Source organism: Rhincodon typus, chromosome 14, assembly GCF_021869965.1.
Source record: "Rhincodon typus isolate 14 chromosome 14, sRhiTyp1.1, whole genome shotgun sequence".
Taxonomy (NCBI): Eukaryota; Metazoa; Chordata; class Chondrichthyes; order Orectolobiformes; family Rhincodontidae; genus Rhincodon; species Rhincodon typus.
This window is the reverse complement of record NC_063345.1, coordinates 48,299,499-48,326,824: the sequence shown is the minus strand read 5'-3', so window position 1 is coordinate 48,326,824 and position 27,326 is coordinate 48,299,499. Positions and strand designations below refer to the sequence as shown.

The window sequence follows — 27,326 nt, the reverse complement described above, 5'->3', positions numbered from 1 at the left end:
GGGCCTTTTCTGAAGAAGGGTCTAGGCCCGAAACGTCAGCCTTCCTGCTCCTCTGATGCTGCTTGGCCTGCTGTGTTCAGCCAGCTCTACACCTTGTTATCTCTTAAAGACAGCACAATGATTTGTTGGATTCATGATCTGCTTAGCAAAGTTCTTTCCTAATTTGTCATCAGACTGTGAACCTTTAAGCAAACTCATCACTAAGGATGTTAAATAAGAACAAGAAGCAGCCTTTACTACAATCAAACAACTAGTGACAGCAATGCCAGTGCTGAGGTTTTGTAACATCAATGATGAAGTCATCTTGCAGTGTGATGTTAGCAAGACAGGACTTATCATCCTTATGCAGCAAGAACAACCAGTTGCATTTCAATCCAGAGTGTTAATGCATATTGAATGATGCTGCATTCAGGTAGCAAAATAGCAGCTTGCTATTGCATTTGTAAGCAAATGTTTGGGAGAGACTGTCAGTGAAGTCTGTCCTACCAAAAACCTCTTCAAAGCATCTTCTCTCTGCTCCAAAGCATGTTATTTAATTTACAGAAATTTCATTTCGACATGGCATACACATAAGGAAGACAGATGTGCATTGCCAACATGCCGTTGAGAGATGCACTTCCGATGATGGAAGTTGAAGATACCAAGTCAGAAGTGAAATCACCCAGTTTCAACAAGATGCAACAGCTCGTCATCTTGTGGAAGGCATCAAACCAGCCGGGCATTGAGTCAGAAGGCTAAGTCTATTGATCAAATCAAGGAATCTAAGCAACCTGATGCAACTCCAAATGCTGCTAGAAGTACTGATGAAAGGATAGCCTGAAAGTTCCAAGGACATACCTGATGGCCTAAGGAGTGTATTGGACTTACAAAGATAAAGTGATAGCCCAAAATGGAACTTCACAACTGAAATGCAGGTCATTATCCCCAAGGAGTTGAGAAAAGAGATGCGGAAACATATCCATGCAGTCATCAAGGAATTGACACTACTGAGAAAGACAAGTGGTCATATGGACTAACTATAAGATTAAGGACCATTTAAGCTAATGCAGCTCTTGTTATGAATATCATGTTAAAAAAGCCAAAGTGCTGATCACACATGACACCCAAGACAGCCCATGATGATACTTAGAGTAGGTACGTCCACACTCACTGGAAATTTTTATCTTTTTCTCATTGACTACCACACTGTATTGAAAGTGAGGTTAGTTCATGTTAACGATGTTTGTTGAGCCCCGTGAGATATAGAATGCCTGAAAGCATGTTTCAGTTCTTATTACATTCCAAATATTATGATTATTGACAACAGCCTTCAGTGCATAATTCAGCCACTAAGAAATTTGACACCATACATTATCACCGCACTATCCCCAATCAAATGGAAAGGCTGAGGGGGCTGCGAAATTCATCAAACGGATCATAAAGAAATTGAGCATCTCCAGTACAGACTTCTGAAAGGCAATCCTAGAATGGAGAAATACTCTCACTGAAGGCATAGAAAATAATCCAGTCCAAAGACTAATGTCACATCATGCACAGACTACTCTTGTAATAGTGAAAAATCTAGCCTCAAATAATGTAACCTGCAATGCAAAGTCTTTGTGATCTGTACATCCTTTGCTTGATGTGATCTGCTTGTACCACTCATAAACAAAGCTTTTCTCTGTATTTCGGTACACGTGACAATAAAATCAATCAATCAAACAAAATAGTAATAGGTGTAAGATTGAAACAATAGAAAGCCAAATTTCACTTTGATAAAACAGCTAAGTTGTTGCCAGAGCCAAGCATTGTAAAGTCAGAGTGCAAATATTCAACATTCAATAAATCTCAGCCCATATGGCAACACAGGACCGATGTAAAGCAATCGTCACCTCAAATCGCATGAGATGAATAACAGGTATATTGGAGCAACTGGGAACATAGGGAGAAGCTATGCCTTCACTGAAGGCAGCAGAGCTGGAAGAGGTTGATCTACCTTCTTATAAGCAATCAATGACCAACAGCTCTACAAGTCCACTTTTCCCCAGCAACAGAAATGGATCAGGCACAGCACTCTCTGTGATGATTTTAGTCCGAGAGAAGGAATATCACCCCAGAAATGAACTGATGGCAGAGGAACAGCAAACAACAAGGCACATATGTACCATTAGGAGACCTGCATGATTTAAGGAGTATGTTTGCAATGCATTTGAAAAGACTGACAAAAATAAAACTGACACTGTTTAGGTATTGAGTGATAATTTTCCTTGAGATTACGTATATAGAGTGACTTGTAACTGCAAATGACAATGCTTTTATTAATAGAAAGGAGTACGTTTGGAGAAATGCAATTGTACCTTTTCTTTATTGGCTCACTTGTCATAGTCACGTGACATCCATCCCTGTTGTAAATGTCTCTGTGTGCAGACCATGAGAGCCAATAAACACATATCATTCGAAACATGCGTAGTGAAATGGGCATGACCATATAAACAGCACAAACAGCCACAACATAAACTTTACTTTTCCCTCATTATTTCATCAAACCCTGAAATGGTTGTCAATTGGAATCATTTTAAATCATTTTACATTTTATATTCTGATTCAGAATCCTTCCATTTGACTTGCCATGTAAGGCAACCATTAGGCCCACTGGTCTCTTGCCCCAGTGGACCATTCAATGATACCTTTCATTAAGGAGAAAATTATTTTCCTGTATTTGGAATATGGTATCATGGCCAGCAGAAATAACCATTCTTCAACTGCTAGGTAGGCATACCATATCTGAACACAACCATGTCATCTCACAGGAACAGCAGGCAACAATCAGGCACACAAACCCTGATTAATTCTTTCCCCCATCCTAAGCCATTACATGAGCTGAGCTCATAGAATCATAGAGTCCCCATGTGTGGAAACAGGCCAGTCAGCCCAACAAGACAACACCAACTCTCCGAAGAGCATCCCATCCAGAACCATCCCCTGACCCTATCGCTGTAACCCTGCACTTCCCATGGCTAATGCACCTAACCTGCACATCCCTGAACACTATGGGCAATTTAGCATGGCCAATCCACCTAACTTGCACACCTTTGGGAACAGTGGAAACCCACAGACAAGGGGAGAATGTGCAAACTCCACACAGACAGCCACCCAAGGTTGGAATTGAACGCAGGTGCCTGACGCTGTGAGGCAGCAGTGCTAACCACTGAGCCACCGTGCTGCCCAGCTCAGAGGAACTTAGCTAATTTAGCACAGATGGAAGTCAGAACTTGGTTTGGAAGTCTCAGTAGTACATTCGTCAGCATCCTAAGCACGATAGACAATTTATCTTCGATAAAATGCAAGGTAATAGGCTGTTGAAGCATCAGAAATGTGGCGATGGCTTTGGAACAAAATAATCCATTCTGTTGCACAGAATGGAGAACCTTCATGGAGTTAAAACAAATATTCTAATTTCAGGCAATTATTCAATTATGTAAACTTGAGTCACTAACTAATACAGGTAAAAGTCTTTAATTTTATCCTAAACTCTCTGAAATGGTTGTGTTTTTTTTAGAAAAAGATTTAAGCTTGTTCAGTCCAGTATGTTCTGTAGTTGGATTCATGTAGTACAAGTGTATGATTAGACACAGCCCTGTCATTAACAACTAAAGGTGACCTTGTCATATCTAATAACAGCAGAGCATCTACACTCTTTTAATGCTTAAAGGTTGATGAAAGTTTTCCTGTACCTCTGACAGTCTCTCTGTCAATCACAGTCTTGTTTGTTCTGTAATTTGCATTAGGATTTTCAGACACACATTTCCATTTTCTATGTGTAAAAGCTACACAAAATAAATTCTGTTGAGTTGTTTTGGGACAAACCAGATGGGGCACAGACACTATGTGGGGAAGCGTGATTTATCACAATGACAGTAGCTGCCTTAGCAGCCCAAGATAAGTCACCTTTTTTTCACATGTAACAACTTTAAGGCAGCTATATTGGATTTAAGAAAAGCATACTTTAAATTGAGTTTAAGCCATATCTTGTAGAACACTGCATAATGTTAACCCATTCACAATTTGATATTTGATGAATTTATAATATTTTTAAAGTGAATTCATTGCTATTTGAGACCACAAGAATTCTTGGTTACAAGAATGATATATTTTGAAATCAACCAGTTACATTAATATGAAATGTGACCACTCATTATGATCCTCTCTAACACCCTGAAACCTCCCATAATTCTTCATGACTCCATTAATCATTGGAAAGCCATTTAAAGTCTGCTGTGTAGAATATCCCTCACTTTTCCTTTATTTGCTTAGATATCATGTTATTGGTTGTGACCGGAAATAAACTACTGTCACATTCGTATCTTAATTATTCAAACAGTCTGACTGTCAACAGCTCTTATCAACATTAAAATTCACTATGGTAGTAGGAAACAATCAGTATGGTCAAATCATCGCAGCTGCACAAGGAGGCAGAGAAAGGTGACTCCTCTTTGCATCATTGTAAACATCAAATCAAACTTCTTCAGTCAGAGTAGTTTGAAAGCTGGCTTTAATATAGTTTCGCTTCTCTTTTCATTCACCATTTATTTGTAATGTGCCTGGTTTTCCATCTCTCCTCGCTGTCTTACAGATTGTGGGGTTCTATGAAGACTTTAATCTTTTTGCAACTGAAAGAAACAGTATTGCACTCACAGGCCTTACATTTGTGCAAGACCACAGGACGGACAAACTCAAGGATCTCATGCTTGGAATCTCCTGCCATACAGACTTTCAACAACTCCCACGTCAAGTCTGACACATTTTCCAGGACACACAAACAATTTATTGTTTTCAGCTGCATTAGAAGCATTAACATCTTAACTATAAAACCTGATCCTCAAACCTTACATGAAAATAGTTTCAATCCCTTGAATAGAAGCTTTTTTTCTTTATTTTGGAGAACTGTCAAGTACAATTACATTATCATAAAATCACAGAATGAATGGTCAAAACCAAACTAGGTACTTTTTGGCATAGAATCCTCATTGTAATTTAAATCGGATGACTAATGCTGAATTATTTGTTCCTGCAATATCAAATGCAAGTTCAGCATCGAATCTCAATGGTTTTGAAAAGTGACAGAAAGGACAATAGTACAGTCCCCTTTTTTCACAACTCTCCAGAATGACTTTAAGAGACATTGTTACCCAATAGGCAGACACTTGCAAAACTGCACAGCTTCAAATGGAACAGTGTCCACTGGCTCAGTCAATGCCCTAATGGTGCTACTTATTGCCAAGTAAACTGCTGCTACAGTGCTTCAACTTCAGGTAAAAACTAATTTTAGATCATGCAAACTTGCTTTGCAAGAGATCTCAGCACAGCAATTACTGAATGACTCCCAAAAGCACCCGGCTACCTGCTCCAGAAGGTCCAAAAATTTAAGGTTGCCTGGCTCCTACCCTACTGAGGAAACAAGAAGCTTTTACAAACTGGAATTATTTTACAACAATTTAGTTATTTAACCTAATGCACACAGGAAATGAAAACCTTTTTATTAATTAGCAAAAGATTATCTTGCATTTACATAGTGCCATTTATGATTACCAGACATCTCAAAAAGCCTAATAAGCATTGCAGTTTAGTTAATGTTGTAGTACAGGAATCACAGAAGCAAGTTTGCACGCAAGAAACAATTTGATTTTGCAATGTTGACTTAGGGACGAATATTGTCCAGAAAACTGGCGATGAACCCCCTGTTCATCTTCAAAAAATAGTGTTGTGAAACCCTCTATTTCTAGCTCACATGGCAGTTGGAGCCTCAGTTTAATGCGGCATTCAAAAGTCAGTATCCCTGGCAGTGCAGCACTCCCTCAACACTGCATTGGAGTGTCAGCCTAGGTCATGGATCAACAAAGCTTTTTTATTAAAAAATGTGGAAACCAGTTTTAAAGAAATTTGCCTGAAACACAAACTGTTCAGAGGTGCAAGACATAAAATTAGCAAAACATCAATTTTCTTCTTAGTATAAAAGATCAATAATAAAATTATTTATAAAACCTAAGAATTGCTTTTGCCTTTGTGTTTTGTGTAATATTGTGTATTAAGGGATTTTTTTAAAAAACATTATCAGTAAAATCATCTTTAAAAAGTATTTTGCTTAAAATGCTCAGGTCAAAGACAATTTTTCAGCCATAGATCCTCATGATATAAAAATAACTTACAAATGCACATTCAGAATAATTTATTGTTTTCAGCTGCACTGGAAATATTTATAGCACAACTATAAAATCTGATCCTTAAACCCAAGGACATACCTCCTACAAATGAGAGACATACAACACAAACAGGTTTATTTCAAGCACAATACCCTTTCTTGTTAAGAAATTCATTTGAACCTATGAAACCTACCAACCTTAGAATTAGAGTAACCTTAGAATAACTGTCCAGTTATTTGAGTTGAAATTCATTTCACTTATTGTTTCTAGATATCTTCATAATAATAAAGAACAGGCTGCTTAAGGTTGGAAAACACAAATGTGCAGAATAAGAGCCATGATATACTAACCACTGGACTAGATTGTTGGGCTCAAGACCTGAAATGTGGCCTTCAATACACAACTTTCAGATTCTGAGGTGAGACTGTTGCCAATTGAGCCACGGCTGTCAGAAACCACAAGTTTAAGATGAGTCAATTCAAGATTATTGTCATTACTAATCCATGAAACAGTACATTTGGAAAACTCAACTAGACCTCTGGTACTGAGTACACCAACTCCAGTGTGTTAAGAAGTAACAATGGACTGAATTTTAACAAAACAGGAAGAAAAAGAGATGCTTTGACGTTTGAAATTCTGGAAGAATTTAACAGCAATCATATTAACCCTTTCAATATTCCAGCTAGACTGAGTGCCTGGTTGATTGTAAGGCAAGGTAATTTGTGAGGCCTTCAGCATAGGCTGTAGCCAGGGAGCAAAAAAGAGAGGGAGGGCTACTGAAGCAAATAAAGTAGGTCTGGCAGTTAAGTGGAGAGGCACTTACGTTCAGGATCCAGTGGTCTTCCCTCCCTTATCAATTGCAAAAAAAACAAATCAGATCCCTAAAGCTCAGTCAAAGAGGTAGGTTTTAAGATTGTACAGAGGCAGAATATTTTAGGAAGGAATCCCAGAGCTCAAGGTCTAGGCAACTGAAGACACACCCATCAATAATGAAATGATTTAAATCAAGAAGTTCAAACAGATCAAAATTAGAGCAAAGGTATCGGAGATCAAAGAGGTAGGAAGGGCAAGATTGTGACAGGATTTCAAAGGAGAAGGATGAGAATTTTAAAATCAAGGCATGTCTTAACTGGTAGCTAATATAGGTCAGTGAGTACAGACCTGATGGATGAATGAGATTTGACACCAGTGAGGAAATGGGCAGAGTTTGCAATGGCTTCAAGTTTACCAAAAGTAGAAGCTGGAGACCAACCAAGAGTGCAATGGAACAAAAACAGAAATTGCTGGAAAAACTCAGGGGGTCTGGCAGCATCTGTGATGAGAGATCAGAGTTAACGTTTTAGGTCTGGTGACACTTCCTCAGAATAGATTCTGAGGAAGGGTCACCGGACCCAAAATGTTAACTCCAATTTCTCTTAGAATTAGAATTGCACATAATGTGAGCTTCCATGATGGTAACTTAAGGGTTTATACAGTTAACTTAGTAACCCATACAGACCGGCATGACATGGGTTTGATTTGTCTGGGCTGAGCCAATTGATGTCAATCAAGGCAGCTTAAGGTTGCACCAATTACCTTCAGGGCTTTGGGTTAAAGGGAGAGATTGGGTTCAACTCTCTCATTTCTGATTCTTATGTGTACTTCGTAGGCATTAGATGAGGGATGGATTGAAATTGGTTAACCCGTTATTGAACAGACAACTTCCATTCTGAAACTTCTATGTTGGGCACTAGTTAAGATATCAGAAAACGATCTTAACCTATGCAACTTTATTCAATAGAAAGCCAACACATTTGGACAAGGAAAAAACTGGAGAAAACTGGCTAAGAATTTTCTTTCAGAAAAAATATATTATTTTATAAATCACTCTTTTATAAGTTGACTGTTAAATCACAGATGCATCATGAAATTACACACATAAAATCTACAAGTCCAATTTAATGTTAAAATGTTTAAATCATAAGATTTACTTTATGAGAACTGTATATGAAAGCAACCTAACTGTACTAAATATGTTTAATGGACGAAGCCACAGATGTTCATTAAATCAAGATCTAAAGAACTAAATCCCAAGCAGTCAGAAATGTAAGTATTTAGAAGCAGCACTTTCCTTGACTTTTAACTGATAGAAGCAAATGAACCTCATCGCATCTGGGATAAAGTGGCAATATATCTTGAGCAAATGAATTGCAAAAGTGACATTGGATCTGAAACAATGTAACAACAAAGCTATATTGTTTTTTTTATGAATACTCAAAAAATCCAATATTCCAACCTCTGGCAAAGTATAAAGCCCCCTGAAGGACAAGCCTATTCAATCAATATTAGTTCATTTCAATTGAAAAGCCTTACAACGTCTGTGCTGATGATTTTATGGATTTCATTACCTGTTGGCGAGATGATTCCTGGTGATAAGAGACCTGGGACTGCATGGGATATAATGCGAGAATTTTCTGGCAACGTGACACTCAGGGTACGTTTTGGGGGCCTTCCAGGCCTTGAGCTGTCAAGGAAGAAAGAAAGAAGCAGTTTTAATTTTTTTTTTGGTTACTTTCAAACAAAGCATATTTGAGAGTTACGGCTGAAAATAAGCCTCACAAACACTAGTAACATCCATTTTACAGAAGTATGTAAAATAAAACTAGGCATTTTGCAGAATATCGACCAAGCCTTGTTCTAGTCAGTCTTTTAATGACAATTTTCAGGGGAGTTGCGAGGTGTTGGGGAATAACACAGAACAACAAATTTGAGCCTAGTCTACCTTTAACATTATTCATAATCAAAGGGATTTTATTACTATAACATGTTAAATTAAATGACTTTATTGCACTACAGGGACTTTTTAATGCTATTGATTTCCTAGCAAAAGTAAGAAATATAACACAACTTAGGTTCAATTTTTGAAAAGCGGAGACCTGGAATCAGTGGTAAGCTTAAGAGTATTCAATTGTACAAAGATCTCTAATAATAACCAGATTAAAATGACATTAAAAATTCCTTCCCAAGTGAAATTAAAATCTGTGCTAAAGTATTCATGTAAAAATAAATAGATCTGAGTTTTTAAAATGTTTTCCCACTGAAAGAATCAAAGTAGAAATGCATCCAAAAGAAATAATTTAAAAGAAAACTTAATCTGTTTTAAATTGATTTCCAGAGCACACGAGATGATTGTCTGAAAATGAGATTGGAATTGGAACTGATTGTTTAGATCACAGCAGAAAAAATGTTGGTTTGCTCAGCCGTTTCCAGAGAGTGAATTTAAACAAGATTCTTAAAAGAAACTGTGAAATATTTCACAAGTTTCCAGGAACTTTGTATAGCTGAGCAGATGGGAAGGATAACATTGCAGGTCACAAAAGATGAAAGTGAGATTTGTTTTACTAGATAAATTGTAAATAAATTACTGACTTGTTCAGGGATTAATAACTTTATTCTCATTGCCTGAAGATCCCATTTGTGCTCAATCCCCTAAAGCAACACAGTCCCAATCATAAATTCCCAAACAGATCAATAGTCTGCATTTTCAAGTGTATGGGAAGAACAGACTGCAAACAGTGCAAGAGATTTCAGTGCAAAATAATTCATATCTGAAATCGTCAACAAAATGGAACAAGCTTGTTGATTTAATATTGATTTAACAGATTGGGAATTTGCGGTCAATATAATGAAGGTTATTTAAACCAGCAAAAGCAGGAGGATGCAAAACAACTTTTTTTTTTAACGAGCAGTTTTAATGAATCCTTTTGAAAATAAGTTTCCGCTATAAAGTTGTAAAGCATGACCATGTTTGTTGACACAAGGCTGCCATTAAACCTTCCTAATGTTCAAGGTACTGCAAAACTGGTTCTTTTTTATGCTATATTCTGCAGAAAGTGAGAAATACCATTTTCTAATGGTTACATTTTCTGACTCCTGTTTTGTAGTCAATGTGCAAACTAGATTTATCGAAGAGCAGCATCTTGATTTGGTTCAGTCCAAGTCAAGTTGAACTGGTGGAATTACTATCAGTCATGGCTGAAAATTACATTGAATTGGCATCATGTGTGTGCACATACTGTACACAGTACCATGAATATACTCTATATAAATTTCCACTGACAAATCACAATGTTACATAATTCACCCTCATTTAGTTCAGGTTTTCAAAGGTATTTAATGCAAAACATTTCTTCACTTTTACTCTCACTTACTTTTAATGTTGCTGCTTCCCCACTTATTATAATTGCCTGTGTAAGGGTAAGAAAACATCCTGCTCTCAGATCACTAGCACTTCCTTGCAAATAATGTGGACGGATAACACCACCAGAAATTGATCCATGGATTGCCACTCTAGTCTTTCACAGAAATGCCTAACCTAGGTTTTTTTTTCATTTGCTCACTGCAAGTGGACATCACTGGCTGGTTCAACAGTTACAGCCAATCCCTAATTGCTCTGGGGAACTTGGGATGAGCCAACTCCTTGAATTGCTGCAGACAATGTGGTGTAGGTAAATCCACAGGATCTGTGAGGAAAGCAGCTCCAAGATTTGACCCAGCTCTACTGAAAGAATGGCAATTAGTGCATCTAGGGTGGTATGTGACTTGGAAGGGGGAATTTGGTTGCCATGTCCTATCATCACCCCGTGCAATGAGCAACTTGCTTGAAGAACTCTGACCATGAAATCTAGTCCACTGCTTACTGTGTCACTCCACATTGACACACCAATGTTCAGTGCCTTGGAACATTCATGCTGCTTATTTTAAGAAATAAACCAATTTTTATTGCACATGATTATGCTCCCTCTTAAATCCTTAAGGGAGAAACTGCTCTTGTTCACCCAGAGCAGAAGGTGAATACCTGTTATCAGAATGCCAGTGCCAAGTTTGGAACAAACTGGATGTTATTAATTTTATTTCCCCCCTTACCATGAATGCTGGTTCTGGCTTCACAACATCACCTCCAGCCACTTCTAACCTGGCCAAGCCCTTGTACTGCCAGGAGATGCCTACAGACCAGCTACACAACAGAGTGAGTTGAATTTAACTGGGCCCTTTCTAACAAGCTGGATGGCTCATTGGCATTCACAGCTTGACAGTTCTCTATATGTGAGGCTCCAGGTCCAATCTGCAGCAAGCCTCAATCTAAGGTTATTCAGCACAAATTTCAAGGGTGCCACATCTTCATGATGGTTTCTGACAATCAAATATTTTTGCCCCCTTGGTAGTTATCAGGTTCAAGCAAAACATGGAAAGAGAATGCAACATGGGAAGTAAAGGGATGAATCTCCTGCAATGTGTATCAGCAGAATAGTTAATCTAGCCTGGAACCACAGCATCAATCGTTGTTTCCTGGGGCTGCAATACCCTGCCCTGTTATTTGTAAGTTGATGTATTTGTGAATATTTCACACAGAGGTGTCAATAAGGCCCCAAATCTAAAACAATTTAAAGACAATACTACTTACAGCTTCCTGGGAATTGTGCTACAATTTCCTTTTTCGCTTTGTCTACCTATTTGGAATGGACATAAGGGAATCTCTATAGAGAAGATTTACCTATATATAACACCTTTCATGACTTTAGGACATCCCAAAACAGTTGCAGCTTTCCAAGTACTTTTGAAGAGTGTCGCTGGGGTCGAGTAGGAAATGTAACAGCCAACATGTGCACAGCAAACTCTCTTAAGCAGCAATACAATAATGACACATGCAATAATATTGCAAGGATACTGCATCTTCCCAAGTCTGGAGAGTCATTTTGTTGCCAAATGTCCAAATTGAAGTTTTTGGAGAATGTGCGCATGTGTAGCAAGATTGTTACTGTAACATACACATTGAGCACATATCCTAAGGTATGGGTGCACAGGAGTTACAATGACAAAGCCCCCACATTGTATAGAGGCTTGGTACAGGTAAGCTGAAAGAACAAACAGCCGACTCTTACCATATTTTGGCAAGGCATCATTTTCATTGAGCTTCATTGAAGGCTTCCCTCTGCAGAGTCCAGTGAGCTTTCTCATGCTATCGTCTCAAAACCATCTCATTAACTACTTATGCTAGTCTTAATTCTCTCACTTGTCGTAGCCGGAAGTACTCACGACTGGTCAGAATATCCCAGGATATCTCGTGATTCTTAGTATCAGCACCAACTTTGATAGATGGTTGCATATCCAGACAAGCACTGTCAGTCTGGAGTTACACTGTATAGTTTGGGACATTTACCCAAGGCACGGCATGTGAGGCAAAATACGTGTCCAACTTTGCAGACAAAGACCTAAAGTCCTAGTGGAGAGAGCGGTGAAGAAGAAGGATGCCCTTCTGACAGACTGTCAGATAGGGTCGTGGCACCATACTGTGCCAACTTGCTCTGTAGTTGCCACCCAGGTCAGTGTGATCTCAACCATTTGGAGGAATACCTTACAGTATAGGAAGGTTAATTATCTTCTCTGTTCCACCAGGGCGCCAGCATCTTTTTACTTTATACTCACTCTACCATTCACAATATTGCAGCAAACAGCTGGTGGTATCAAGTTTCTCAAATGTTGTTGAAGCTACACTCATACAGGGCAGTATTCCATCAAACTCCTAATTGTGTTTGTAGATGGTGGATAAGCTTTGGGGAGCCAAGAAATGAGCTACCTACTAGAAGATTTCTAGCCTCTGACCTGCTCTTGTAGCCACAGTACTTATAAGACTATTCCAGTTCACTTCAGGTCAATGGTAACCTCTAGGATGTTAATAGTGAAGGATTCGGTGAGGTAATGCCATTAAATGTCAAAGGACAACGATTAAGTTGTCTCTTATTGGAGGTGGTCGTTGCCTGGCACTTGGATGCTGTGAATGTTACTTGCCGCTTGCCAGCCCAAACCCGGATATTGTCCAGATCTTGCTGAAATAGGTCATGGGCTGCTTCAGTATTTCATGAGTCATGAATGGTGCTGAACATTGTGCATTCATCAGCCAGCACGCCATTTGTGACCTTATGATGGAGGGAAGGCCATCGATGAAGCACATGAAAATGGTTGGCTGGGACACTACCCCAAGGAATTCCCTGTAATTGAGATGATGACTCTCCAACAACCACAACCATCTTCATTTGTGTCAGGTATGACTCCAACCAGGGGAGTTGTTTTCCCTCTGATTCTCATTGACTCCAGTTTTGCCGGGGCTGATCGATGCCATATTCAGTGAAATGCGGCCATGATAACAAGGGCAGTTAGTTTCAGCTCCTTTGTCCATGTTTAATTACTGCTGGCAAGTAATGACAAGCTTCCACTCTGTGTGTCAGTGTTAACATCAAGTCAGGACAAATGTATGGTGAGCCTGTTAGCACTGGCTGAGGGGGCAAAGTGCTGAAAAAAACAAGGCTGGGATGTTGGCAGCATCCAGCTGGGTGTAAGTAAATGAGTGTGAAGAAAGCAAGCGAATAGCTCTCATATGTAACCTGGCTCAATCCATGGGCTGGGTGTAGGGTACATGGCTTGGCAATAGCATTACAATAATAGGTTGATGGTGTGCTCCAACTGCAGTATTTTGTGCAAGACCGTACTGGAAATGGATCAAAGGGGTTCCAGGGTGGTGCTGAGAAACTGGAATGTGTTGTACGCCAGCTTCTGTGGACATGGATGTGTGTGGCCACTACCCATGGAGCATGCCCTGACATGTTGGTCCTCAGTGATTAAGATGAGGGTCCACAGGTACAGGCAACGAACAGGAGTTGCCAGGTTCCTGCTCTGACTTTTATGTTGGCAAATCTCAGCCAATTTCTATCTGGATGGATGGTAGAGTAAGGGAGTATATTAATGAGGTGAAATTAAGTAACAATAAGGGTGAGAATAAGCAAAATTCTGTATTAATAGATCTCTTGCCACTCAGGAGCAAGGGTCCCAACACAACACTGGGAACTTAGCTGGAGTTCTCACTGTTGAGAAAGGACTTGCTCAACTTCTCACACAATTCTACTGAATTTCTTGCCATAGCCCAAGCTCTTCATCGCCTTGAAAGATTCTGTCCAGAAGAATGATTACTGCTTAGCTTATACTGCCAGAACCTTGAACGTACACCTTGAACGTGCGCACCCATACCCTTTTATATTTTCAGCTGCAGGAATTAATAAAGACAGGAATTAATAAAATTCAGTCTGACTGACACTTTCTGGCAGGTATGATGCTATACAGTGCTCAGGAATGGCGAGTTGCAGTACTAGTCAGGTCAAGCCACTTCACACTGAATGGCCATTTGCCCTTCAAGCAGCAGTTGGGGTCAGAAATAGCCGACTAGAGACGCAGTTTTGCCTGTCCTTCCAGTCTCCCTTGCCAGTTATTATACCTCATCGACAATATTTCAGAGATTACTGTGCAAACCATGAAGGTGAATATTTATGCCTGTGTGTAAGATTTACACAACAGTGGTTGCTCATACGTCATGACTGTGATTTTGGCATCCAACATAAGGGGAAATCCATACAAATCAAGAGTAATGAGAATGCACTTTTGGTTTCTTTGCACCAGTTGACAAAACTGATCACCTGTGCCAAACTAAGATGACACAAATTCTTGCTGTACGAGCAATCCATACCACTATTTACCACGCTATACAAGCTCACTGCTCTGCTGCTCATTATGAGGCAGAGTTGCTGTCACCATCCTCTTTCAATATTTCGACCCACATGGTCTAGTTCAGTGGAGGAAAACCACTGAATAGACTTAATCGAAGAGGTGTTTGTTTTCAACAAGATGCAATTTATTGCATGATAGTAAGTACAAGTAGTTCTCCTATAACGCGATAGTTGCGGTCATGCGTTATTGAAAATCGCCAAAGAAAATTGCGTTACAGGGAAATCGCTATAGAAATTTACTGTACCTATACAGCAGAAAGTTCGCGTTATCCAAACAGCGTCCACTATTCATCAATCGTGTATCAACCAATTCGTGTTAATGAAACACGGGTTATAGCAGAACTACCTGTATATGCAATTTTAATTAATATGATAGACTTTATTACAGTAATCATGAGGATTTTGCTTAAGGCACTCCTCAGCATTAACCCTTTCAGACCCTAACACTTTTAAACAACCTATAATCTGTTTGTGGTAGAGAATCTTAAAAAGGAAAGTTTGGCAAAGATTGCTGAAGAAGTCAGTACTTGCTTAAATGATTGATGCACAGATTATAAACTTAAAAAGAGAGTTGGGGTAGGAGTTCGCCGAGCCCACAACAGACTAGTACTCCACAGCACTGACAGAATACTTCCTTCCTAACACATGGTAATGCCTATAACAATATGTATCCAAAACAGCTGTTAGCGCACCAAGTATCTACAATAGAATTGTACTTACATCCAAAAAATATTTGAAATGGTTTTTGAGACTTTCATTTAGAAAAGTATAATGTGAACAAAATATTGATGTTTACTTACTTCGTACTATTGGGCTGGACTCTACAGTTGTTACGATGGTAAATCTGTCAACATCTGCTGTCACTACAACTGTAAAACTGAAAGCAAAACCTGGAGTCCACAGGTACACAGTAAAATGCAGAAATCAGCGAGATGCTGTCAGTGATTCCCCCTGCTTCAATAGGTGCCCTGGCAAAGTGCCACTGATGGAAAATTTTGTAAACTACTTTAATGGATGAAAACGTCTTTCAAAGATATTAATCTTCATTTAAAAATTCTTGAAAATCTTGTGCCTCGTTGAATGAAGCATAATTTTTTTAAAAACAATATACCAAAAGTAATAATTACTTCTGGACAGTCTAATTGGCCTGGAAAAGCCATTTTTATATTTGTGAAATTTCAAACTTCTCCATTTTGATTAACCAATCATCAGTTTTAAAAATTAAAAGAAGTCAAACCTTTTTTTAAGATGTTATTATATTTCAGCTTCTCTTAATCCCATGACTGTCTCATACTTTACATCAATATTTGTAAAATGATTAAAATATGACAATAGAAAATGTATTTACATTCTGCTTTGTGGGGTCTGAGAATTATTCAAAGCAATTGACTGCTTAGCCTGCTTGATGACATCACTATTGCCAATCTCCAGAAATCCCCTTGAAGTGTTGACAAACTCAAATTAACACTGGGAAAGGTAAAATCAATGCCACACAGATCAGCAGGATCTTTATCAGCTTATTTCAGAATTAACAGCTAACATTTCATTTACAGCATAGTCCAAAATATTACCCCGATAAATGGATCCAACCAAAATCAGACAGAAGCATCATTCAGTTATGGCTCCGAATGTGTAAACTCCAATCTCAAATTCCAGCTGGGCCATTTATGTTCTTGATGCTTCATTCACAGAGCAAAACAGATTAATTAAAAGCATAATTTTTTTGCATAGATATATGTTTAAAACCATTTGTAAATATATTTGCAGCACTGGTGAATTAGTCATGAATCAAACTATGCAGAGTCTCTACAACTGTTTTTAACAACTTTGATGGTCATGGACTTGTCCTCATTAATGTGAGCATGTGGTGATTCCAGTATATTGTGCAACTCAATAAACATGGTAATTTATGCTTGTGACCACAAGTTTCTCTTCCCTGTACTCACCAATTTACATTAATTGTGTTCACAGTGTCATGTGGGGGAGATGCCAGGAACTGGTTTGGCATTTCTCTGCAGGAAGGGAGGAAAACTTCAAGATCATTCATCTGGATTTCTCACCTATAAATCTTAGCAGGCAATTCAATAGCAACTATCCTGATCTTGTAGATTTGAAGAAACTTAGAGGAGAAATATGCTTAAAATATATGGCATCCTGATTTTCATTGTTTAGTGTTGATGGTCTGTTCCTTTAAAACATAGAACATAGAACAGTACAGGCCCTTCGGCCCATGATGTTGTGCCGACCTATTATCCTACTAAGATCAAAATTTAGTTGTCTACACAGTGAGCTCTAGAATCAAGGTAATGATTCATCTCAAATTTTAAGGTACTATCCCTCACTTTGGCTCTCCTGTATTCCATAAGGGTCACCCTTTGTTTCACATTTCTCGGACAGCTTGTGAAAAACTGAGCCTGGGAGTCTCAATCGACTGATTCACGCAAAACTGCATTCAGCAGCACAGTGATGATAATGTGATGACCCTACAAGCTAAGTTTTAAGCTTTGGTTGTTTCAAAGCAACCCCCTGTACCCCAACACAAAACTCCTCCAATCCACTGCCAGTTATCACCAGCTTGCAGTAACTTGTGCGCATCTGTAATCAGTCTACCCTCTACCCTCTAAAAAGAGTTATAAAATGTGTTCACTTGTCAAGGGGGGAGTTTGTTCATTTTTAATCTTTCCCCGTGCTACAATGTTTAGCTCCTGCATTATTTGAACAGAAAGGGTGGAATATTACTTGAGATATTAGCTTGTTCTCTCTCCCCACTTGCTGCCTGACCCAGTGTGATATGCAGCATTTTTTTTTTTTTGATTTCAGTACAGATTCCAGCATCTGCAGTTATTTGCCCTTCCCTCGAATATTATAGGGGTCTGAGTGACAAAGACAATGGCATGGTTTGTGTTAGAATCAGATGAGAAGTCTGACATAAAAACAACCTATCTTACCGTCAGGAGCATCTCACTCCACCTTTTATGCTTTTGCAGAGCAGCGTGGCAGGTTTCTCACTAGGCAGCAGTGAGTCGCCAATGAATGACGATTATAGGTTTTTAAACATCTTATTAATGGCACAACTCGCTTCATTAATATTCAGCTTCCCATCTTGCCAAATGTGCCAAACAAGCTAGGTACTGAGAAATCTCGGCATGGAGATCGGAGCGGGTACCCGGCCACTTCAGCTCACCACTTGCTCAAAGCCACCTCCAGGTTAGACATTGGGTACCAACATAGGGTACAGTCCATGGGCACCAGCCACATACACCCCATGCCCAAAGGCACTGGCATCTGAAATGTGCGACCCCCTTAAAAACCCTCATGGCACATCTCTGATCCATGTACAGCACGCTTCTGCACCTTCATGCTGCACTTGGGCTGCTCCAGCAACGAACACTGTAAAGCTTCAGCAAGGACAGCATGCATTCAGGGACACACAGCCAACTCACAGACTGGACCAGACTTCATGTTGGGCTGCTTACTCGCTGTCATAGTGTTTATTCACTCAGAGCATACCTGGATGCTCTCAGCATCCCTGCCTTGCCTTGCCTTTTTTGTGCTATGCTCCTCAGCCAGAGCTACCAGGCTTACAACTTCAGTCTTGCTTTGCCGTTTAGCGAAGACATGAAGCCAGGAAGCGTGTCATGGTTGGCAGCAGTCCTCGGTCAAGTAAAGGGCGATAACCTTTGCTCAGGGGCTGCTCAGCACAGGAAGTCAAGGGCAACCTCAGAAACCAGTCCAGGTGCTTGGAATTGGTCAGTCAGTTGCTCAGGGCCATCAGTCAGGATCAGGGATGAGGAGCCAATCGTCAGGCAGCACAACACTCGTGTTGACTCTTTCTGCCCTCTCACAGGCTGTTCTCCTCCTGGAACGAGAGGGAGAAGCAGGTCTTAAGGGAGATGAATGTGGGTGGCATAGCCGTTACTTCAGATGTAGATTTGGAGATGTCCCGAGTGAGTGAGCAGGCAGTGCAGAGAGCATGCAGAGGGTTAGAGGGGTGTTGGGGTGGCTGACAGTATGTGAGGGAAGATGTTTCAGGCAACAGTGAGAGTGGCAGGGCATGGTCTTGGTGGGAGATAGGTAACGTAGTATCAATGGAGTGAGTGAGAGGTTCAAGAGAGAAGATGGTGGCACTTGTGTTGGCAGAGTTGTCGTTCTTCCTCCATCACTGGGCAATGCACCAGGTGGCTGAGATTGCATCGACTCAGGTGGGAACCTCGGACCAGGCTAGTTATGGCCTCCACTGCTGTATCTGGGGAATGAAGCAGTCCTGTGTTTGCATCCAGCAGAAAGTGGGGCAACAATTTCCCACTGGCACACCTGGAGCAAATGTCAGGAACAATGCAGGGCAGTTCCAGATTATCAGTGCTTGTCCGGGTTCACAACTGGCTTTTAAAAATGGTAAGGGTGCCAGGGATGCTGGTTGTTTTGGTGGATGATCGGTGTATGAAGAGTAGTTCCAATAATGACGTGTGGAAAAATGGGGATAGAATCAGACGTGAAGGATGCCATAGGGGCCAGGCTGCTAGTTAATGGGACATGCTTGGTAAGGTGGCAAGGAAACTCTTTAGGTCATGAGGTGTGAATCCTTCCAAAAAAACTTGACACAATTAGCATTTAACCAAAAACATTGAAATACGCAGCCCATAGGCTCATGGGTGATTTCTGTAGAAAGAATTCTTATCAAACCAATCGTTCCTTGTTTATTTCCACTTAGAAAGGTATCTCAATAATGCATTTTTGGATTTATCATGGAGCCCAAGAACCACCACAAAACTAAAGTTCATTTTTGCAACACCCAGGGTTGCTTTGATATTGAAAGATGTCTCCTGTTCAGTTCTCATACATCTCCCACATTGTTTAAGAAGTTAAGAACTGAAAAGTTAGGAAAACTGAAAATGTTAGCAGCTTGTTAGTGGTCACCCTCCTAGCTCCAAAGGGAAATTGTACAATTGTTGCTTTACAGGGAGCGTCCAACAGAAATAATGCGACTCAATTTAAAACCTTTGAAACTGTCAACTGAGGGATTTCTGGCAAGTGCATTTTGAGAAACCACTGGAACAAGGGAATAGGGAGAAACAGAGTAAATATATATCACTTTGTATCATCTAGAATAGGGCGGCTTTATGATTAAATTCCCTTCAATCAGCAGGGATACCTAGCTGTAAAAATATGGCACTAATTGAAGATCATTACTATCTTCTGCATGGTTTTCTTTTGTTTAGTAACTGTGCAAAGGATTTGATCTTTTTGTTTTTCACATAAAGAAGACTGTAATGCAGCCAGGCAGGAACAATTTGAGAAGTGCACAGCTGTATTTGAGAGAGCTACTAAAGGGCACAATTGCGTCTGGTGTGAATTCAATCCACCCCACTGTGAATGTAATTCTATTGTTGTTAAAATCCTGAACACACAGCACTTTCACAAGAGGCTGAATTACTGTCATTCTATGAATAATCTCTGACTATAATAGTTTCTGATATCACCCTTACTGATAGCTTAAAAGGTGAAGTAATGTGCTGGGCAGCATATTTGTCCAAAGGAACTGGTGCTTATTTGATTTCTTTTAAATAAATGAACCTGTAATTAGCTGTAATCCTAAATAGTGTGGTCAAAAGTGCAGCATTAACCTGCTTCAGAATTAAGATGGAGAGACATGTTCTTCACAATGTTATCAGTAATCTTTAATTCGCTTAATGAAGACCCTGACTGTAAAGGTTTATTAGGATTTTAACATTTATAATAATCTATTGTTTATGCTTTACTCTAAAAATGATCTTTCATGTGCAGTTAAACATATTTTTTTCCAGATATATAACAAAAACAGATGTATCTCGAAAAAAACTTAAAGAACCCTCTGTTACCATAAGCTAGAATCACATTATTCTTAAGCCCATAATGTTGCAAATAGAATTTTCTTGTGGAAAATGCATGCAGGTATAACTGTAGCCCATTGTTTTCTCTTGTTTAGCAATTCCTAAACATCAATTTCCAAATACATTCCGTACTCAAGGATTTGCACTGGTATAAAGTAAAAGACAAAGGTATATGTAGCAAAACCAGAAAAGGCAACAAATCCTGGTCTTCCCAGCAATACCCACATCCCCTACAAGAACATAAAAAAAACACTAAAGCCACCACTAGTGGGTGTGAAAGCTCATCAAATCTAAAGGACTTTCTGGTCACCACTAACTTGCTCTTCCCTGCCGCAGCCTATCCTTCAGCAATACTACAGTGATGTTGGGTAAGGCCTTTCAGAGGACAATCAATGACCATTTAATTGTGTCATCCAGCCACGTTGGCAGGATAGGTCCATGTCAGCAACCAAACCGACAGATTTCCTGGAAGTTCTGGTGCTGGGCAGGAAGGGGTTAGGTATCCCTCCTTAAAGAACCCTACCCCAAAGAAATGACCCCAGGTTATTTTTCCTCCCCCCCCCACTCCCATAAGCATCTCGGTCCCTCCTCACCCCACCAACCCCTCCCTGGACCCTGCCAGCTTGGCACACAGTGACACCATTAAACGCTGATTCATGTGCAGACACGTCCTTTTGGTTGGCTAGCAGATCTCCAAGGTGGGACATTATGTCCCTGAGGGGTGAAATCCCACCTTCAGCCTTTTCATGACCTCCTGCCTCTGGACTATAACTGGCTACAGGCCATGAGTGCTTTCCTCTACAGGCTTGGCCAGCCCAACAATAGTTTAGTTGGGGGTGGCGGAGATGCGAGGATGCCTTTAAGATTTCTTACAAAAAACATGTTTTATTCATTACACTTTTAACAGGCTTATCATGTAATGATTCAAATTTGACATTACATAAAATATAGCACAATTCAATTTCTTTTAATACATCAGGCATCACTCTGAGGTGCCTCACTACACTTGTAATGGCAGATTATATTTGCAATCTACGTTTTATGTCTACGATTTGTGCTGCATACAATCCAAGGAGTTTTCCACAGATTCCAGCCCTTTGGTGTATTAAGACTGGAGGGCTTAAGACTGTAACCTTTCCCCAGTGGGCTTTTGCAAACTTTCACACATCCTTTAGGATATGGTACTGAAACTTGCAATGTCTAGTCGGTGACGTTTGGTCATTATCTCTTCTAACAATGAGGCAATCGGCCATATTTCTTCGGCAGTGTGCTCAGGGTCCATGCAACGCTCAAGAATTCACCATCACCTTTACCTTCACAGTGTCAAGAATATCATATGCGGAGCATTGTCTGATAGGTTTGCAAAGAAAGGTGTTTTTCTGCACAAACTTTTCCATGAAGGTCATGTGACCTGACCTAAATAAAGCATTTCACAGCAACATGGCCTGGCCCATGCTTCACAACTCTAGGATGGCTGGGATCTCAGAATAAAATGACACTTGGTTTATAGTGAGGGTCTAGACATGACTTGTTTCAGCTGCACTCCAAAGTGACCATTGAGGCCAAGGTAGCATTCAGAATATTCTTTCTCCTGGAGATTTGTAATTTGTGTCCCTGCGGATGTAGAACATTTTCAATTTCCAAAGGAAGTGGAAGTTGACTTAAGTGATTGTCACAATGCCTGAGTGGTGCAATGACCACTCCCATGCAATGTAGAGCAATACCAAGAGCACCTCACCACTGATAACCAGGAGACACTGACTGAGCAAAAAATCTTGGCTAGGAGTCTGGGGTACCCCAAACTCTTCTTCAGGTAGAGTCATCAGATACTTTATAACAACCTGAAGGCAAATGGATCCTCAGTTTATCTTGTTAATATTGGATGGCAGTGTCACATACATTATACATCTCTGGAGTGGGACTTTATGACCTTTACTGATACCAGTGTACTACTATTGAGCTACGTAATCAGCCCTTGGACAACATTCTTCAATTTGTAATCATTATAATCCTTATGACCTTTGATTATTCCAAATCCACAATATAACGTGCTTGGCAAAATGTATCAAATAGTCTTATTTGTTGCAATCCCTCAATTAGGCCTTTGTGTGAGGCAAGTACTCCCATATGCCCCAAGCCTACCTGGTCAGCTGCCACTCTGGCTCTTTCTCCATTGCCTAGCCTATCCTTCTGAGATTTGGGATCATGCCCCAGGAAATAACCACCTTCTGGCTATGAACCAACAATCCAGATCCCTCCCACAGCAGAGACTGCAAGTGGCTAGTGGATTTCATTAGCCAGTTACCTTAAATCCACTCTGGTTGGTGTATAAATCTATCTAACTGAGGCAAAACTGAAACCAGAGTTTTGAGTCAACAATGAGTGGTCTGACTACAGACTGAATACATCACTCTACGTTCACAGATGATTCAAAAGAAGTCGGCTGTGTTATCTCTCTCATGTTGCACAGCTTTGCTTCATTATGTTTCTGGTTAAACCTGAGCTGAACCTTTTACTAGTTTAGAGACAAACTGAATCCAGAGCTGTAAGCAACATGACACACTCCAGCTTACTGATGGCAAACCAATCAGACTGCAGAATGAATGCACTCTGTTACATTACTAATCTGATTACAGTCATCGCTGCAAAATGAACAATCAACATTAATCACTTTTGTGGCTGCTCAAGCTCTTAACTTGATACTTTGTGTTATTTATTGCAATGGGTATACAAGCAAAATGCTGTTTTATTGCACAATACAGACAGAGAACATGATGTACATGATGTCCAGTTTATCAGGGACAATTTTTCACTTGTTAGCTCTTTCCATTTAAATAGAGAGCTGCAGAAAGCTCGGGTTGGAACCGGCAAACACATGCCCCCCCTATATAACGCCATCTGACCATCAAAGCCCACCTGGTAGTCAATATCCTTGCTTCTTACTGCAGCGTGCCATCTAAAAATGCCAAGGTCTTCATTTTGATGATTGGAATATTTCTTGCATTGTGTAATGGCCAGCACATTGGGAATTATGTTCCTTGAGAACTGTCTAAGCTTGTTACAACACACCTTGCTCATTAATGCATAATATACATGCCTTGCTTAAGTATTGAACTGAAGGAAACATCTCTAAGGCGGTCATACAGAGAATGCAGAAAAGTGGAGAGTACGAGATCTAGCTTGCAAAAATGTATAATTTATTACCTTAGCTCTTTGTGAATCTATTTATAGAAATTTTAAAAGATAAAGCTTGAAATTTCTAGAAAGAAACTGGAGAATTGCGGATTCTGGAAATCTGAAACAGAAATTGCTGGAGAAACTTCAGTAGCTGTGGCAGCATCTGTGGAGAAAAAGTAGGGTTAATGTTTTAATCCAGTGGCCCTTATTCAGAGAACTTTTGTTCAAAGTGAGGACGACTTCAGGCATGTGGATGGGGCTGGTAGATGGGGACAGTTCAGGCCTTATTTCCAGGAAGAAGTGGACAGCCCTGAGGCCATCCTGATGGGACATGAGCATGTAAAGGAATTGCACGTCCACAGTAAAGATGAGTTCTGTGAGGCAGGAGCAAAAGCAATGGGTCTCCCAGGGCAGCAGATTTTTAGTTTTATCTAACACATAAGTAGAGACTTTGGCAGCATGAGTATGTGTTTAAATATAAATCTGAAAGTAGCAATATTTGAAAAGAACAATTTCAATATGTTTAAACAATAGATAAAAGGTCATAATCCCAGTATATTAGATCTAATGTAATATCATTTTTAAGTAGCAAGTAATACCTTGTACAGAGTTTGATGTTCAACATCAACCTCATCACCATCATGTCCCATTTCTAAGTTAGAACACTGAAACATTCAGTGTATGAGAACATCTTTCAGAAATTCTCACATCACTGAAATAATCAAGTAACTATGCCAACGAAGAATCTGACAGCCTGTATCACGTGGCATTTTTCTAAAACTGGGTTCCTGATTTACAAAGATGTACGGTCAAAATCAACATCACATTTTCATCACTGTTCCTTACACATCCCAAGGCCAATAAGCGTAGTCTTCTTGTCTGCAAAAGGTACACCGGGAACAAATACCTTGATGTACTTTCTTGATGTGGTGTGAATGGTTACCACATCCTAACCCATTAGCCAAGCATCCAGTCAATCATCTGGATACTCAAGTGGATGCAGACAAACCATCAGGTAATATCACTTGGACAATGGGACTCTGGATAGGAAAGGAATTTGTCCAGACATCACAAAATCACATAATCCATACATCTGAGATCCCATTTTAACTCCACCTTATTTGGGCAACTGGGCATTGAAGAGAGACGTCTTGGGTCAAGGCAGCAATACATTTACGGTTTAAGCATTTTATTTCCCTGCACAGCTGGTCAAATAAAGGAGACATTGAAGAAGCAAGATCCCTGCATGTATGTCGTTATCTTCCTCCACATAACTTACAAGTTTTGAACACTGCCTATTATTTCTTACTCTCCCTGTTCCACAGAGATTCTGTTTTTACGTAACTCAACTCAGCAGCTGCTTTCTTAAAGAAAAGGTCAATTATCTGTCGACATATTAAACTAACTTGATGCCAAATGCAGGAGGATCACCAAGCTTCACCAAGCAAACTTCAAGACATAATACACTTTCACATTACTGGACACAAAATTGCTTGGTCCAACCACTAAATAAATAACCTACTTGTGTGTGAGCGCACTTTGTGCATGCAAATGTGTTTGAACATCAGGGTGTTTTTACCAGATTTCTTGGATTGCATTAAGTACAATAAATATACTTCCGTGAACAAAAAACAGTAAAAGGCCACTCTTTCAATCCAGTTACTTATAACACTGGCTTAATATGTATTTTACAAATATTATGCAATATTTACCTAAACTTGATAATGTGATTCACAGTTCAGATGCTATTGGAAGAAATTTACGGGATAGGCAAATCAGCTTCATTTCCACCTATACTTTACCAATCAATGTGTTCCCAAACTGGGACTATAGGGTTATCAGAAACTATCAGGGTTCTTCTCCCCTGAAAATTACAAGGTGAATCACTTTTGTATACATCTTAATAGAGAGAATAAAGGAAAGACATCAACTTGTATGGAATGTCCCACAGTACTTGACAGCCAGGGGCTCAGCTAGCTCAGTTGGCTGAATGGCTAGTTTGTGATACAGAGGGACTACGACAGTGTGGGTTCAATTCCTGTATCGTCTGAAGTCACCAAAAAGGTCTCGTATTCTCACCACTCGCCTAAGGTGTGGGTCAGGTTAAACTTACAACCTGTTGTCTCTCTCTAATGAGAGCATAACTCTATAGTCCTCTGGAACTATGGTCACTGTACTTTTACTTGAGAGCCAATACTGTTACTGTTGTAAATCAAAAACTGTAGCACACAGTGAGATCATAAAAACATTCCAAATTGGAGCTGGAGTAAACTGTAGCACACCTTGAGTCTACTCTACCATTCAATAAATCATGGCTGGACCTCTACATCAATTGAAACCTCTTTGTATTCTCTTCACTACTTACTTCCCATTTAGTTTCAAATTGTCATGAACTTTGGACATATGCTATTCTTTCATGGGATGTAGACATTACTGGCAAGCATTGCTTGTCCATCCCTAATCACCAGTGAAACTGAATGGATTGCTAAGTAATTGCAGAGGCTAGTTAAAAGTGAACCATATTGCTAAGCGGTAGATGAAAGACGAAGTAAGGATGGCAATTTCTTTCCTTAATGGCCATTATTGTTTTTATAACAATCATTATTAGTCATCATTACTGAGACCAGCTTTGAATTTGAGATTTATTCACTGAATTTAAGTTATACCTGCTAGGAGTGTTGGCCCTGTGGCTAATCCAGTGACAATATTACTACGTGCCACTTTCAATTGCCATCTATAGTCTGTCTCCTACCTGCTCAAACTCTCACCTTTGCTCATTCTACTAGTTATACTCTGGCATCCAGATTCAGGTTGAGCAATAACCCATGATCATCTGATATAGAGGTGAGTGACCCAATGCTGAACCAAGGCTAACATCTTAGAAGCTGCTCAGTTCTTTCAGAGATAACAATTCGAGGTGTGGTGAAACCAAACAAAGAAGTAAATAAACAACTAACTCTCCAAAACTAAAAGGAAGAAGTTTTCATCCTTCAAAAGGCACCTGTACCATTCCCTGATAAATGCAGAATGTCACATTTCTCCTAACAGTTATGAAAAATAAATCCAGGAATGCTGCACCAGGAATAGGTTCACAGCTGTAATTCCCCATATGGTTAGGTTCTTAATTGGAGTTATACCATCAGGGTAATATTGTTCTCCACTGGGAATAAGCCAAATCAAGGATTAAATCAACGCTGGCTCACAAATGCAGTTTTCAGCAAGTGGACCCAAGTGTGAGACAAGTATGTTCCTTGAAAGAGGTTCCATGAAGTAGGTCATCTGCCATTGATCTGAATCTGGAAATACTGCTTGTAATAGAAGGATCAGAATAGAAAGAAATTAGATTATATAACAAGGGAAATGGAGTTTGTGGGCCAGTTTTTTAGTAAAGATAATCGTGTGACTATCAACATTATTGAAATGTAAAGCAGACAGCAATGACCAATACAATACATGCAGAGTTAAATGCTGAAATTACAAGGTGCAGGGCTGGATTAACACAGCAG

The 27,326-nt window shown here is 39.7% G+C and overlaps 1 protein-coding gene across 2 annotated transcripts in view; it reads right to left on the bottom strand.

Annotated features, from left to right (window-relative positions):
- The window catches only part of dacha (dachshund a), a 355,808-nt gene that overhangs the window by 185,268 nt on the left and 143,214 nt on the right, over positions 1 to 27,326 (bottom strand). For both annotated transcript variants that reach the window (XM_048605493.1, XM_048605494.1), the window contains exon 2: positions 8,567 to 8,682. In XM_048605493.1, the coding sequence (XP_048461450.1) occupies positions 8,567 to 8,682 (116 nt within the window). The remainder of the gene's footprint in view (positions 1 to 8,566; positions 8,683 to 27,326) is intronic.